General features: G+C 42.8%; 1 protein-coding gene across 2 annotated transcripts in view; it reads right to left on the bottom strand.

Moving 5' to 3' along the window:
• Window positions 1-2,121: 2,121 nt before the first annotated feature.
• Window positions 2,122-15,107, bottom strand: part of LOC138950462 (uncharacterized) — a 25,027-nt gene continuing 12,041 nt past the window's right edge. The window contains exons 8-15 of one of the 2 annotated variants that reach the window (XM_070322192.1): window positions 13,101-13,145; window positions 11,519-11,539; window positions 10,395-10,454; window positions 9,503-9,529; window positions 8,546-8,800; window positions 7,265-7,357; window positions 3,264-3,305; window positions 2,122-2,433 (exon numbers count right to left, since the gene is read on the bottom strand). In XM_070322192.1, the coding sequence (XP_070178293.1) occupies window positions 2,429-2,433; window positions 3,264-3,305; window positions 7,265-7,357; window positions 8,546-8,800; window positions 9,503-9,529; window positions 10,395-10,454; window positions 11,519-11,539; window positions 13,101-13,145 (548 nt within the window). In that variant the 3' untranslated portion in view covers window positions 2,122-2,428. The remainder of the gene's footprint in view (window positions 2,434-3,263; window positions 3,306-7,264; window positions 7,358-8,545; window positions 8,801-9,502; window positions 9,530-10,394; window positions 10,455-11,518; window positions 11,540-13,100; window positions 13,146-15,107) is intronic. The other variant, XM_070322193.1, reaches the window with a different exon arrangement.

Genomic DNA, 15,107 nt, shown 5'->3' with positions numbered 1-15,107 from the left:
ATGCAAGATCTGAAAATTCTTCCAGGGTTACCAGCAAGCGAAGAATTGATTCCATAATGACATTGGTCTTGGCGACTTTTTCATCATGAGCATTGGAAAATTAGGTCCCTACATGCCACGCTAGTTGGAAACGACATCATGTACATGATATATCCACTTGGAAAATGAAATATATTGTTATATCATGGGTGGGTTAATTTCTCACGTATTCATTCATTGCACTGTGTTTGTCTTTTGGAGACTTGTGATGACCACCAGGGGCAAAGCCACGGTATGAACATTATAAAATGTTTGGTGGTTTGTTTACAGACCAGCTTTTTTTGTTGGTGCTCGAAGACCATAATTATAGTCTTCGGTTTCATCTTTATCTACCAAGACCGAAGGCCGCGGTTGATAAATATGAAAACCGAAGGCAATATGGTCCCCGAGGACCAACCAAAAAAGCTGGTCTGACAACAAGCCACCAAACATCGTTTTTGTCTTCATTTTGGATGAGCAAAGGTACGCACAATAATACAAGGGGATCGCTATTCTGAACGTCATTTTTAGAATGCAATTCAGGGCCCAAACGTGTCAGAAGTTCGAGATAACACGTCATACTTGTCAGTGACGTCAAACGTAACTTGTTCGTCCCTTATCATCCAGTCTGAAAATGCACAGAGCTGGCATCTTATTCAGGGAGTTTTGAGCAGCATATTCCTTTTCTTTTAAGTGTTTTAGGACTTTTCGTTGTGGATTTTGCGATAACAGAGATAAGTTGCATGCAAATTGACCATGCGTCACAGCGGTAATCATCAACATCGATTGGTTCTTTGAGAGTGAAAGCTTACAATCGTTGTCATTGGAAACACGAATCCAAAACCATGATGGTTTCATGCACGCATCAAACAATAAGCCTCACTGGGTTTTACTTTGACAATCCACGTTCCACCTGAAAGCTCAAACCCATTCACCACCTCGATTTGTTACATGGGGAACAGTGTTATTATTTTATTCCCCAGTTGTTTGTAAATACAAACTCGTGTATAAACAAAATGCTTCAGGTGACAGGCACAAAGATGCTTGCTGTGGGTAAAGTTACCCACTACACATATATGACCCTCCACCACGGAATGAGTCGCATGTCAGCTTTGCATGATTTTCATATTTTTACATTTTTCTAAAGAGTTTTTTTATGCTCTATCCAGTGGTGAAAACCGTTTTAGAAAAGAGCGAAAACTGTTTGAGTTATAAGCCTGTGACTAAGGTGACCATCACACTGTTACCAGACACTCTCCGGACTTTTATTAAGCCTAGCGCAGAACCGCGCGAGGTGACATGCGACTCATTTCGTGGTGGAGGGTCACATATATCATGATCTTAAGCTGCCTTCATTTTGGCCTTGGTTACTTTGTTTTGCCATCATTTTTCAGACCTTTCTACCTTATGTTTTATTATTTTTCAGTGTTGGTTTTACTTCTTGTTGTTTTTTGACGAGCCCAGCAACAAATGTCTGTCGGGAACTTAGTTTTGGATTTGTTTACAATAGAACGAAGCCAGAAATGACAGTCTTTTTTTCAGGATCTGCATTTATTGTTAATATTGCCAAAAGAATATTTGAAAACGAACGTTTTCTTGAGAAGATTTGTTTAAAGTGAGTAAAGGGAAAACTCGATTGTGATGACGCTTCTCCATTGTTGAAAATAACGGAAGCGCTCAAGTTGTAATTTTGGAATCTGGTTGTTTTGAAAAGTTCGATCTCAAATATGATTCCTGATTTGTAGATAAAAAGGTAAGCATTCGAATCGTCACAATTATAAATATCCGTTCGTTTGTTGTAAGAATCGAGTTTTTAATAGAGGTTTGATTTCTGGTTTTTGTATTTGATCCGGTGATTGTGTGTTCATTATTACTAAGGTACTATACTGGCTTGATGACAGTTTTACTACAATATTTTTTTTTACATTTTTCTTGTTGCATGTGTTGGCTGTTGAATGAGCCGTACTCACTGCACAGAGCTTTCACACACACACACACACACACACACACACACACACACACACACACACACACACACACACACACACACACACACACACACACACACACACACACACACACACACACACACACACACTGACCTTCAAAATAAACACTGTTTATTTATTAATCCAAGCGTACAGATTGACCTCATATGAAAGGAACATCGACATCACTGACAACAGCGATGTTTATGCAAATTAAGATTTTGATGATGTTAAACAGTTTCTTGAGTGAATGGAGACTGTCATTGAATTACACAAATCAAAACTGTACAGAACCGACGATCGAGCCGATCGGAAAAATCACAGCTAAAATATTGTTTTATTCACAACGGAAGGGACCAAATAACAGATCACAGCGCCACGTTGCGGCATGGCGATGGATTGTGCCGCTTTTGTCGCTGCACTTATCCTGCAAAAAAAGAAACGAAACGAAAGTCAGAAGATAGAACAGATAAGGCGTCCATTGTACTCTCTGTACGTCCCTTTATGATTGCAAGCCATCATATTTCTTTGATAGTCGGTTTGCTTACAAACGTTCACGGCACCCCCTCCCCCCATCCCCCACCCCCCATCCCCCATCCCCCACCCCGCCTCGAAGTATCTAAGAAAATAATTTTGTAAATAAAAGGGAGCCTAACAATGGAGGTAGATCTACATATGCAAAAGTGACGAAAGCTGTGTCGGGCTTCAGAAGTAAAAGATACAGTTGTATCTCTGAACATCCGTTATGTCTAACTACCTCACCTCTATCTCTCTCTTTCTCCCCCCCCTCTCTCTCTCTCTCCCTCTGTCTCAATCCTCTATCTCTCTCTTTCTCCCCCCCCTCTCTCTCTCCCTCTGTCTCAATCCTCTCTCTCTCTCTCGTGCATGCGTGCGTGCGTGCGTACGTGCGTGTGTTTGAATGTGTGTGTAGTAAGACAGCGAAGGTCATTCCTTCTCTGCCGTGTGTCTTTCCGTCTAAGTCTCTCTCTCTCTCTCTCTCTCTCTCTCTCTCTCTCTCTCTCGCTGTCTCTCTCTCTTTCTCTCTCGCTGTCTCTCTCTCTCTCTCTCTCTCTCTCGGACAGATTGTAAGAAAAGGCATAGCATTAAATCTTAATCCTTGTACAATAAGTTCAAATCAAATCAAAATCTCTCTCTTTTTCTCTCTCTCTCCCTCCCTCTCTCTATCTCTCTTGACAAATAGTTTCTTGAAATAGTGTCACTCTATAAAAATGATAACACTTTAGTCAACAGCCTCACCTTGCATCATCCTCATCATAGTGGCGAAATCAGGCATGCCACCTGGAGACAAACAATACACCAGGTGAATTGTTGGCACACATTGTTCACATCTTCTTCAATTGTCTTCTACTATTGGTTGTGTTTATGTATGTGTGTATTTGCTTCTGTCTGTACATGTTTGAGGTTTACAAATGAAGACATTACAATTACCAATTGCCAGCTCAGGCAGGTACTGATACAAAAAAAACCAAGAGTGCAAACGAGAAAAGTAACAGACAAATAAACAAACAAGCAAGCAAACAGACAAACAAGCAAACACACAAACAAACAAATAAACAAACACTCAAACAAACAAGCACACAAACAAATAAACAAACAAACAAACCTGCTTATATACACAACCAAAGAGAAACACGCTCTCTTTCTATCTCTCTCTTTCTATCTCTCTCTTTCTATCTCTCTCTTTCTATCTCACTCTCTCACTGTCTCTCTCTTTCTATCTCTCTCTTTCTATCTCTCTCTTTCTATCTCTCTCTTTCTATCTCTCTCTTTCTATCTCTCTCTTTCTATCTCTCTTTTTCTATCTCTCTCTTTCTATCTCACTCTCTCACTGTCTCTCTCTTTCTATCTCTCTCTTTCTATCTCTCTCTTTCTATCTCTCTCTTTCTATCTCACTCTCTCACTGTCTCTCTCTTTCTATCTCTCTCTTTCTATCTCTCTCAGTTTGGAATTCACTTCCATCATCCCTTAAGCACTTAAAGTCATTAAAAAGTTTTTAAAAAAATGTGTCAAAAAACACTAAATGTCTGAGTAGTTTAACGCGTTTTGATTTACCACACTTAGTATTACGCCAAAGATATGCTGTGCATTGTATATTTTGAACATATTTTTATTGTACTATTGCTACATGTTCGATTGCTACCAGCTTGTACGTATAATTACTTGCATAGTATGCATTTGATTTTATGAATAACCACATATGTATGCTCTTCATGCCTCATCTTCATCATCATCATCATCATCATCATCATCATCATCATCATCATCATCATCATCATCATCATCATCATCGTCATCTTTATCATCACGTGCTGAAGTTTTCTGAGTTTTTAACTTTTTAATTTTTCAATTTTATCATTGTGTGTCTGTGCGTCCCAAGGACAGATTGTAAGAAAAGGCGTGGCCTTAAATCTTAATCCTTGTTAAATATAGTTCAATTCAATTCAATTCTCTCTTTCTATCTCAGGCACTCTCTCACTGTCTCTCATATGCAACCATATAGAGAGTATAATGGGTGTTCAGGGTTTTTGCACAATCAGATTAGGATGATATAGTCTGTTTGTCCAATGAGTACTCGTCAATATAATTCATCTAATTAATAAGTTCAGAGACCATATACTTTGTAAGCAAAGAAAGGAAACGTTATTTTCGCAAGTTAAAGACAGAACAACACTGGATAATATTCGCAGACAGTTGGTATACAATTATTCGTTCAAGTATCTGTGTATGAATATACAAGACAGATACATGATCGTAAGAAGCAAATTGGATAAATAATGAAAACTAATGATTATATTTGTTCATATAATTATTCAAATCTTCTCGTGCATATTTATTTTGCTTCAAAGCCCTCAGATTTCACCCAGGACTAACTTCAAAATACGTGGGAATGCCCTCCGAATGCGTTGGATTCCAGTGAATGTTTATACGCAAGCGCTTTTTCAAGAACGAGGCATGCAAAAGCAGTATATGTACAGAGTACACAGTAAAGAAATGTCGTCACATTCATAAGAAAAATACCTATCTCAGTGTTAGGCATTTCTGTAGTGAAACTACAGGGGAAGCTACTGGAAGGGTATCCATGATGTGTTAGAGAGTACAAACTCTCAGACCACGAAAACCATTGCCACGGTAACGTAAGCAAAACTGCCGATCTCGTTTCTCGAGTTAGGCACTTTTTATGAAACAAGAAGACTTGTTTTGAGAATGTGAAAGAGTGCAGAAGCTCTTTGTGGGTTGTTGGGCAGTTTTGCTGATTGGTAATGTTGCTGTAAGCTCTTTATCTCACGTTTATCCAGCTGTCACCGATCATGATAGGCAGTTTGCAACTTATAATTAAAAATGAGATAGGCAGATTGTCCAGAAACCAAAGAAAGTTGTTTGCGTTTTTCTCAAAACATCAAACAATGACATAAGCAATTATCTTATGAGCGTGACGATGTGTTGCCTGGCTTCTCGTAGAAAGACAAGTCTGTCATATGTACGGCTCTCGGCTCTGGAACTTTCATGAGTGTATATTACAGTAAAAGATCATATTTTCAGTCAAGTTACCCAGTGATTTCCAGTGAAAATCAACGGCAAGAACATCGCCAATGGCCCTTTTTTTCCTGGCTAATGCTTAACAAAACAGGTGTTTTCTTATGAGTATTATATTATTAGACTCGGTGTGACAGGTTGCAGTGACAGACTGACCATTTCATGAGAGTCACAGTTCGTTTGTGTAAAAAATAACTATACTGGAAAACTGCCTGTCCCTGTTATTGCTTTCGTTTCGTTCATGTATTCCTCAAGGACGAGCCTGCTTTGAAGATCAAGCTGTTCCGATGTATAAAGCGCATGCTGTGTGTTAAGTAATCTGAGCTTTTCGAAAAAAATGCATATATATATATAGAGAGCACGCTTTCTGCAGCTACAGTTAAACAAAAGCTGTTTTAAACTTCTGAAGCTAAAGTAACAAATAAATATTAAAAAACCCGTTAAATAGAGGTGTCTGGCATAACTAATAGAAGGTGAAAATTCGTAATCGTCTTGTGTCGTCTTTGTATCGGTGAGTACAGTAATCCTTTGTTTTTTAACTTTGTTCATCTTACCACTGTCACTTCGTTGTTTAGATTAATAGAAGGTGTTCGGAAACAAATCTGTAGGGGTTCTGATGGCTTGTGCAAGAGTTGCACCCCTCAAAAACAACAAGCCAAATACTTAACAGTGCAACTCTTCCACGCCTCCTGACAGCGTCTATCTACTTGGGGCTGTACAAGGTGCATGCATAATGATCAGTTACATAAATATACTATTAGAGTTCGAGCCTTTCGTGGAATGAAAGAAAGACAGATCTTAGTTGAGAAAAGGAATGACAGAGTCTTAGGAAATAATCAGAGTGCGTCAAGTGATTCACGAACCGGCACCTCCTGTATTGGTAGCCTGTCCTCGTGTCTGCTGCTGGCTTGTCTGTGTTGGCTGCATTCCGGTTCCGGCTCCCATTCCCATTGCGGACGTAAGCTGTGCCATTGGGTTGCTAGACATTCCGTTCATGCCCAATCCTGGCATACCCATTCCTGTCATCCCCGTTCCTTGCGTTCCCATGCCGGGCATACCCATACCCATTCCTGACATCAATCCTGCGAGGGCTCCCATTCCACCCATTCCTTGTCCTCCCATACCTTGTCCTCCCATACCCAATCCACCCATACCTCCCATTCCACCCATTCCACCCATACCTTGTCCTCCCATACCTGCTCCTCCCATACCACCCATACCTCCCATTCCACCCATTCTGCGGCGTGGCGGGTCGGGTGCATCGGCCATCATCTCTCTCATCAACATAGCATTCATCAGACCCTGCATGCCGCCACCACCAGGCATACCCATACCTCCCATACCGGGCATACTCATACCTCCCATACCGGGCATTCCCATACCGGGCATTCCCATATTGAACATATTCATACCAGGCATACCCATACCGCCCATCCCAGCGCTGTTAACCCCAGTGTTACCAGCGGTACCCGTTCCCAACGTGGGTGTTGGGGTGGGTGCGGGACGGGGGGTGGGAGCCACATTGATGGGAGGCCTGAACATGTTACTCATAGCCTGGAACGGGTTCATCATAGCCATGGGGTTAAACATAGACCCGGACGGTGAGGACATTACGGGGCTGGATGGCTTGTTAGTAGCAGCGGAGGCCATAACGGGGGTAGCGTTGCCGGTACCGGCAGAGGGGGTCGGTGCGGGGGTTGTACCGGCGGGAGGGGCGACGTTGGTGTTACCGCCGGTGTTGCTGGTGGGCTGAGCGTTCATCAGGTTCATCATGTTCAGCATGGGGTTGGCGGCGCCTGCAACCACACACCGTGTGCTGGTGTTAAGTCACTGTATGCACGGCTGACAAATACAGGGCTCTAGCTACTTATATGATGTGTGCAACAGATAACGCGAGAATTATGCGACACCAATCACCTGGCTCCTGAAGGAATGACATGTATATGATCTTATAAGTTAGTATCCACCTTAAAGCCCGACCTCCTCAACAAAACTGTCCCCACTGTGGTTCCACAGCCTTTATCAGCTAAGCTGTCAACACAAGACCTCGTGCTAGCGGTGGTTTATTCAGCGGAGTCAATTAGGCCTTTTTAGTAGTGCCAAGACTGTTTGTTTATCTAGCGCTCCCATGCTATCGCCGATTTCTGACAGCTCCTGTAGGCTAGCGTGTACCCTGGGACAAGGAGATTGCCTGCTAGTGTCTCAGATGCCAGGAGATTGGTTTCACCTAATATCGTTGCACAAGCCGTAAACATTTATTATTTTTGTGGCGTTGTTTCCTGGATCTTATCATCAGCGCGGTGCCTCGTGTGGTTAGGGGCAGGTTTTACCTGCGTGGAGTCAGCGGCACAGACGACGCACTGCAGATTATCCCAGCTCGCTACACGTTGCGTGAAAAGAAAACAGGTCAAGTACTCGTCATAATGCCTATCACAGCATCAATAATATGCAGTGCGTCGTCTGTGCCGCTGACTCTGCGCAGGTATATTACGCCCTTTATGATTGCCACTGTGGGTACAGTCACACACCAAGGTCTCAGGGTGGATTTTATTAAATAGGGTCAACTTTGAGCGTCGGGATTTAGGACAAATATATAGCATGCATAGGAATACAACAATATAAAACCGATAAGTTACCCTTGAAATAAAATAGAGAGAAGTAAAAGGCACATGCAGAAAGGCACGGCGTGTGTGTGCGCGCGCTCATACTCACACACACACACGCGCGCGCGCGCACACACACACACACATACAAACACACACACACACACACACACACACACACACACACACACACACACACACATGCACACACACACATGCACACATGAACACACACATGCACACACATGCACACACACACACACACACACTCACATCTCACCCCCCACTCCCCCTCCCCCCACACACACTTACATCTCCTTTCCCCAAACCATCATCAGCACCACCACCACCACCACCACCACACCAAACAGTCACACTTACCTCCCCTAGTGAATCCTCCCTGAGTTCCTGCTCCTGCGCCCCATCCTGTGCTTCCTCCTCCCATTTGGGGGACACCCATGCCTCCTCCCATTCCGGGCAGGCGTGGAGCTTGGTTCCTGGGGTTAGAGGTGGTGCCGTAAGGCAGCTGGCTGGCCTGCGCCCCGAACAGTTTGGCCAAGTTGTTGGCGAGAGGCATGCGCATTCTCATACTTCGTACGATTTGGGTTGCCACCGTCACGGGTGAGATTCCCTTTTCTGAAATCCACAGTGAGTTTGATGATAGTTATAAGTTACAGTAAATTCACAAAATGAAGACATTGACAAATGTTTTCAACATTTTCAAATGTCCTGAAATATACAAAGTTTCCTGAAATTTACAAGTTTTCTTAAAATTTACAAATTGCCTGTAAATGTTAGTTAATTTGTAAATTCCCTGTTTCCCTCGGAGATTTTGTAAATTTTCATGAAATCGCAGGTACTTTGCAAATGTCCTGAATTTTGCTTGCCGTATTTTTCATGTATTTACTAAACAGGACAAAACAGTTTGAGTAAATTTGTCGAATTCTTCAGATTCACAGGAAGATTGTACATTTCCTGAATTTTGCGATCTCATTTATTTTATAAATATACTAAACAGGTTAAACACATCCAAATATCTTAAACGGATAGGACGGGATGGGGTTGAGGAGGGGTGGGGGGGGGGGGGGGGAGGGGGGGCGGGGTGGGGGGGGGGGTTGGTGGGGGTGGTGGCCTTTGTACTTAAATGGGAGTTCGGCTACATTACGTTAATTTCTGTTAAAGTTCATCAGCAGGCTCTTTCTTTGTTTTCACTTTTAACAACAACAACAACAACAACAACAACAACAACAACAACAACAACAACAACAACAACAACAACAACAACAACAACAACAACAACAACAACAACAGAAGAAGACGAAAGGATAGTTGACATACCTCCGCAAAAGACAGTTGTGCAGGGGTCTGAAATAAAGCAAACATAACAAACATTAACGAATGCAGCCTAACTACAGACTTTAGGGACTCAGGCCCATACTAACGTTGCTCACAGATGGCGCTGTGACAAACATCGCATCTATGTAGGCAAGCAACGCAGATAAGCCAAACACAATGTGATTACTATTTGTACATGTTAATCCAAATTTAGACTAGAGAGAGAGAGAAGAAAAGACAGAAGGAAAGAGAGAGAGAGAGACAGAGAGACAGAGAGAGAGAGAGACAGAGACAGAGACAGAGACAGAGACAGAGACAGAGACAGAGACAGAGACAAACAGAGAGAGACAGAGACCGACAGACAGACAGACAGACAGACAGAAAGAAAGAGAGAGACTTAGACGGACAGACACACGGCAGAGAAGGAATTACCTTCGCTGTCTTACTACACACACATTCAAACACACGCACGTACGCACGCACGCACGCATGTACGCACACACGCTTCCCGCACACACAAACACACACACACACACACACACACACACACACACACACACACACACACACACACACACACACTCACACACACACACACACACAGACAAACACACACACAGACACACACACACACACACTCACACACACATACACACTCACACACGCACACACACACACACATACACACACACACACACACACACACGCACACACACACACACACACACACTTTAATTAGAAAAGCATGAGCAAATTAAACACCTACAGTTAACATTACACATTCATTTCCTGATTCGTCCATGGACATTTGAAGAATTATAATGATCGAACACGGCATCATTTTATCTGACGTGCGAGTCGTTGTTTCAACATCGTTACTATGCATGATACTCACTGAAGAATGGGATGAAGGGCTTCAGCTCGACAACAGTGTCGAAATAATCACTGATTACTCCTGAAAATGAAAAAGAAATAGTAGGATTAAACAATAGCAACGGGAGACCAAATCCTGATCGAGAACAACCACAATGCAATATTATAGGGATGTCAGGTCAAAATATAATATTTGCCAGGCAAAAGAGAGGATGACGTTTTTTTGCGTCCACTCCTTTTTGACATTGCATCTTTATAGAAACAAGATCTGTTATAGCATAAGGACTTAACAATATGGAAGATATTAAGGACGCGCTAACGCACGCTCGCATGCACACACGCAGACCGACACACACATACACACAAAAACACACTAACAACAAACACACACACCAGGCACACACACACACACACACACACACACACACACACACGCACACACACACACACACACGCACACACACACACACGCACACACACACGCACACACGCACGCACGCACGCACACATACACACACACACACACACAAACACACACACACACACACACGCACACACGCACACACACACACACGCACATACACATACACTCACACACACGCACACACACACAAATACACACACATACACACACATACACACACACACACACACATACACATACACACACACATACACACACACAGAAACATACACACACACGCACCTATATGTGTGGATGGTTACCTAAGAGGCGGCACTGGGTGCAGTGCCTTTCTAGTGCACTTGCACTACAACAGCACTGGGTGCAGTACTCGCTCCGGCATCGAAGAATTTTGCACTAAAAAATGCACAAAATTTGACCTATTTCGTCGCCTATAGAGGACGGAAAGAATGTCATTTTGAACATTGTTATGACATTCTTTCCGTCAAAAAAGTCAATTTAACGGTGTTAAATGAAGCGACCATCCACACAATTAGGTTGCCATCCAGAGTTTAAATTGCCATCCACGTGTGGATGGTTGCCTTATGGTGATTTAGGCAACCAAACCTGTGGAAACATGGGTACACACACACCCACACACACACACACACACACACACACACACACACACACACACACACACACACACACACACACACACACGACAACAAGGAGGTACCAACCTGCAGTGGCGCCGACGTCAACTGTAAACAAGAAACAAAAACAAAATAGCAAAAAGTAAATACAGAGTGGCCTTTATCTTTTGTAAATTAAAATTCATAAAATTTAATATACGGATGAAATGTAACAATTTATAAAATAATGTAGTCGTGTTTATGTTATGTATTGCTCTAAGACAACTGATTTCAAATTCGGGCCTCATAACGCTTAGCAGTATTCAACTAAACAAGCCTTAACACAATTTACAATAGTCGATGCTAGGACATGACTCTTGTGAGGGTAGAACAGCTAAACCTCGCAAACCTCGACCAATATTTCTAGCATACACATACGACTCGGTGGGTAACCTCTTCAAAAGAGGGCCTATTTCTGGTGTATTATTTTATTATTATTAGTGAGTATTTCTACGCACATACCCTCCCAGAGGGGAGGCTCATGGCGTTTACAATATGCCGTGTGAGATGGAATTGTTTACACAATATATCACGCATTCACATCGGCCAGTAAATCTCAAGCGTGTTAGGCGAGTATATACTTTTCACGGCCTATTATTCCAAGTCACACGGATATTTGGTGGACATTTTTATATATGTCTGTACAATTTTGCCAGGAAAGACCCTTTTGTCAATCGTGGGATCTTTAACGTGCACACCCCAATGTAGTGTACACAGGACCTCGGTTTTTCGTCTCATCCGAAAGACTAGCACTTGAACCCACCACCTAGGTTAGGAAAGGGGGGAGACAATTGCGGCCTGACCCAGGCCTGACCCAGGCCTGACCCAGGCCTAACCAATAGACGAATCCCGGAAATAACTGTCAAGTTTGTATGGGCAGCAACGGGTTGCCTTTCCTTGGAAAATCGAGGGCTAACAAGGACACGTGACAAAACAGGCCAATCATTATTGAGTTGGGTGTCTTTACACGTGCTCGCTGACAACGTGTAGCAACACGCCGCTCGCCTGTGATTGGCCACAATGTCACAACGTGTAGCAACACGCCGCTCGCCAGTGATTGGCGTACAATGTCACAACGTGTAGCAACACGCCGCTCGCCTGTGATTGGCGTACAAAGTCACAACGTGTAGCAACACGCCGCTCGCCAGTGATTGGCGTACAATGTCACAACGTGTAGCAACACGCCGCTCGCCTGTGATTGGCCACAATGTCACAACGTGTAGCAACACGCCGCTCGCCAGTGATTGGCGTACAATGTCACGCGTGTTTGATTGCCCTCTTTTTTTCTCCCAGCAGAAGTTATTTCGGAACATAGTCCATTCACAGGGCTTTGTTTCTGCTACTCTAGCTGCAGGCTATTTTTAGCACCCATCCTTTCCCCACAGCAGAGATAACACAGCAGCTAGTAGCTCTCTCAGTGAAAAGGCCAATCTCCCAGTATAGCGCGGAAGCAGTTGGGTATAACAGGCAAGCGAGCTTAACAGTGTGCTGGTTGCAGCTGTTTGTAGCCAAACTATTCCCTCTGCTGGGCTATTTTTAACTCACACACTAAAACACAAGCTAGGAACAGCCGTGAATTCATTAAACATCAGCTTTGCATATGAAATCCAATAGAATAGGAAACACTTACGCTGACGTGTCCTTGGATTAATTTTTGCTGCACTATTGACCAGACCTGTAGAGATAAAAACAAAATACATGAATGAGTAAAGCCATCATAAGCCGTAAGCTTGTTGTTGTTTTCACCCTATGTCGATGTACATTTCATGAACATGTAAAATATGAGTACACATTGTTTAAACCAAAGCCATCAAGGTTACACATGTGAAAATGAATAGATTAGTGTGTTTCTAAATCGACACACACACGCCTGAACCTCCGCACTATCGCAGAACACAAGGGACAGACTTAGGGCGACTGCAAGGAACACATATGGAGCAAATAAGCAACTGTCTATACACTCACACTCACGCCAACACTCTTGTTAATCATGTGCATCGTTTGATTAGAATACACGAGTATTTGCTGATTAACTAAGTAACGAACAAAACAATAACCACGCAACAGAAAAACACATATAAATGACATGTTGACTGTTGCCGGCTAGTGCTGTTGCACAGTTACATTTGTAAACGTCTCCCCCCTGCCCCCGCGAAAAACGACAACAACAACACAACAACAACAACAACAACAACAACAACAGCAACAACAACAACAACAACAACAACAACAACAACAACAACAACAACAACAACAACAACAACAACAACAACAACAAACCAATACCAAAAATACAAACAAACAAAAGACACACTCATACACAAGTACGAGACTGGACAACCAAAAAAACCAAGCACACAACGGAACACACAAAAAATAACCAACAACGGCAACCAAGCAAAGAAACGAGCGAACAAGCAGCCAAAAACTTACCCCAAAAAGACCAAATTCACACATAAACAAATACACAAACAAACAAAACCTAGCCCAAAAGGAGAACAGATAGAGCACTGGACTTGTGATCAAAGCGTCACGGGTTCGAACCCCGGCCGGAACGGACACGGGTCTACTGTATGTGCAGACTCAGAGACGTTATCCATGCCCCACCCCCGTGTCACCACACTAGCTCGTAAAATACACCTAAACACGCACACACCTGGGGGAGCGCGACACTTGTTGCTGCTATAGCATTTCACTGTGATGACACGACTCGACTTTCACAACATCGGGATAATAATGTAAAAGTCAGTGAAATAGAAAACATGTCGCATAAAGCGATATAAAAACATTTAGTCAGTCGGGATCAAACTAAAGGACACGACTGCCAACTAGTCTCGGCCCGCTCAACATAATAATGACCGAGACTTTCAGTACTTCCTTCGCGTGACGTCTAACCCTCTTACGTCATAATGTGACGGCAATGTAATGTGACGTCTTCAAATGTTAGAGTTTCTACCACAGACATACACACGCACAAACACACACACACAGACACGCACACACACACGCACGCACAGACAGACAAAGTTACGATCGCATAGGCTACACTTACGTGAGCCAAAAATCAGCACCACAAACCAGTCATCGCCGAGACTACATTTGGATAGTCTCGGCTAACCGTCTCCGCGAAGCCGCATGCGACCGTATATAGTACTTACTGAACCTATTTTCTTTCATTCTGAACACATTTTTAAAGTAAACATGACATATCTATAATTTGTTTAATTCAAGAGAAGATGAGGAATACAATGCAATCATGTTTTTTATCAGCTTCTGAAAATTCGAGTTTAATGACAACTTAAAATGAGCAAACTAATTAATTATTTTTAGGCTTCCGAGCTGAAATGCAATCCCATAGTCCGGACTATGTCGAAGATTGATTGACCAAAATTTCATTAAATTTGGTTGATAAATGTGGGCGTGACAGTGCCGCCTCAATTTTCACAAAAATCCGGATGTAAAAAAGTCTGGGGACATCATACCAAGAAACTTTCATGTGAAGTTTCATGAAGATCGGTCCAGTAGTTTTCTCGGAATCACTTTATACACACACACACACACACACACACACACACACACACACACACACACACACACACACACACACACACGCACCTATATGTGTGGATGGTTACCT

The sequence above is a fragment of the Littorina saxatilis genome, linkage group LG16 (genome assembly GCF_037325665.1).
Source record: "Littorina saxatilis isolate snail1 linkage group LG16, US_GU_Lsax_2.0, whole genome shotgun sequence".
Taxonomy (NCBI): Eukaryota; Metazoa; Mollusca; class Gastropoda; order Littorinimorpha; family Littorinidae; genus Littorina; species Littorina saxatilis.
This window is presented reverse-complemented; position numbering and strand designations above follow the sequence as displayed.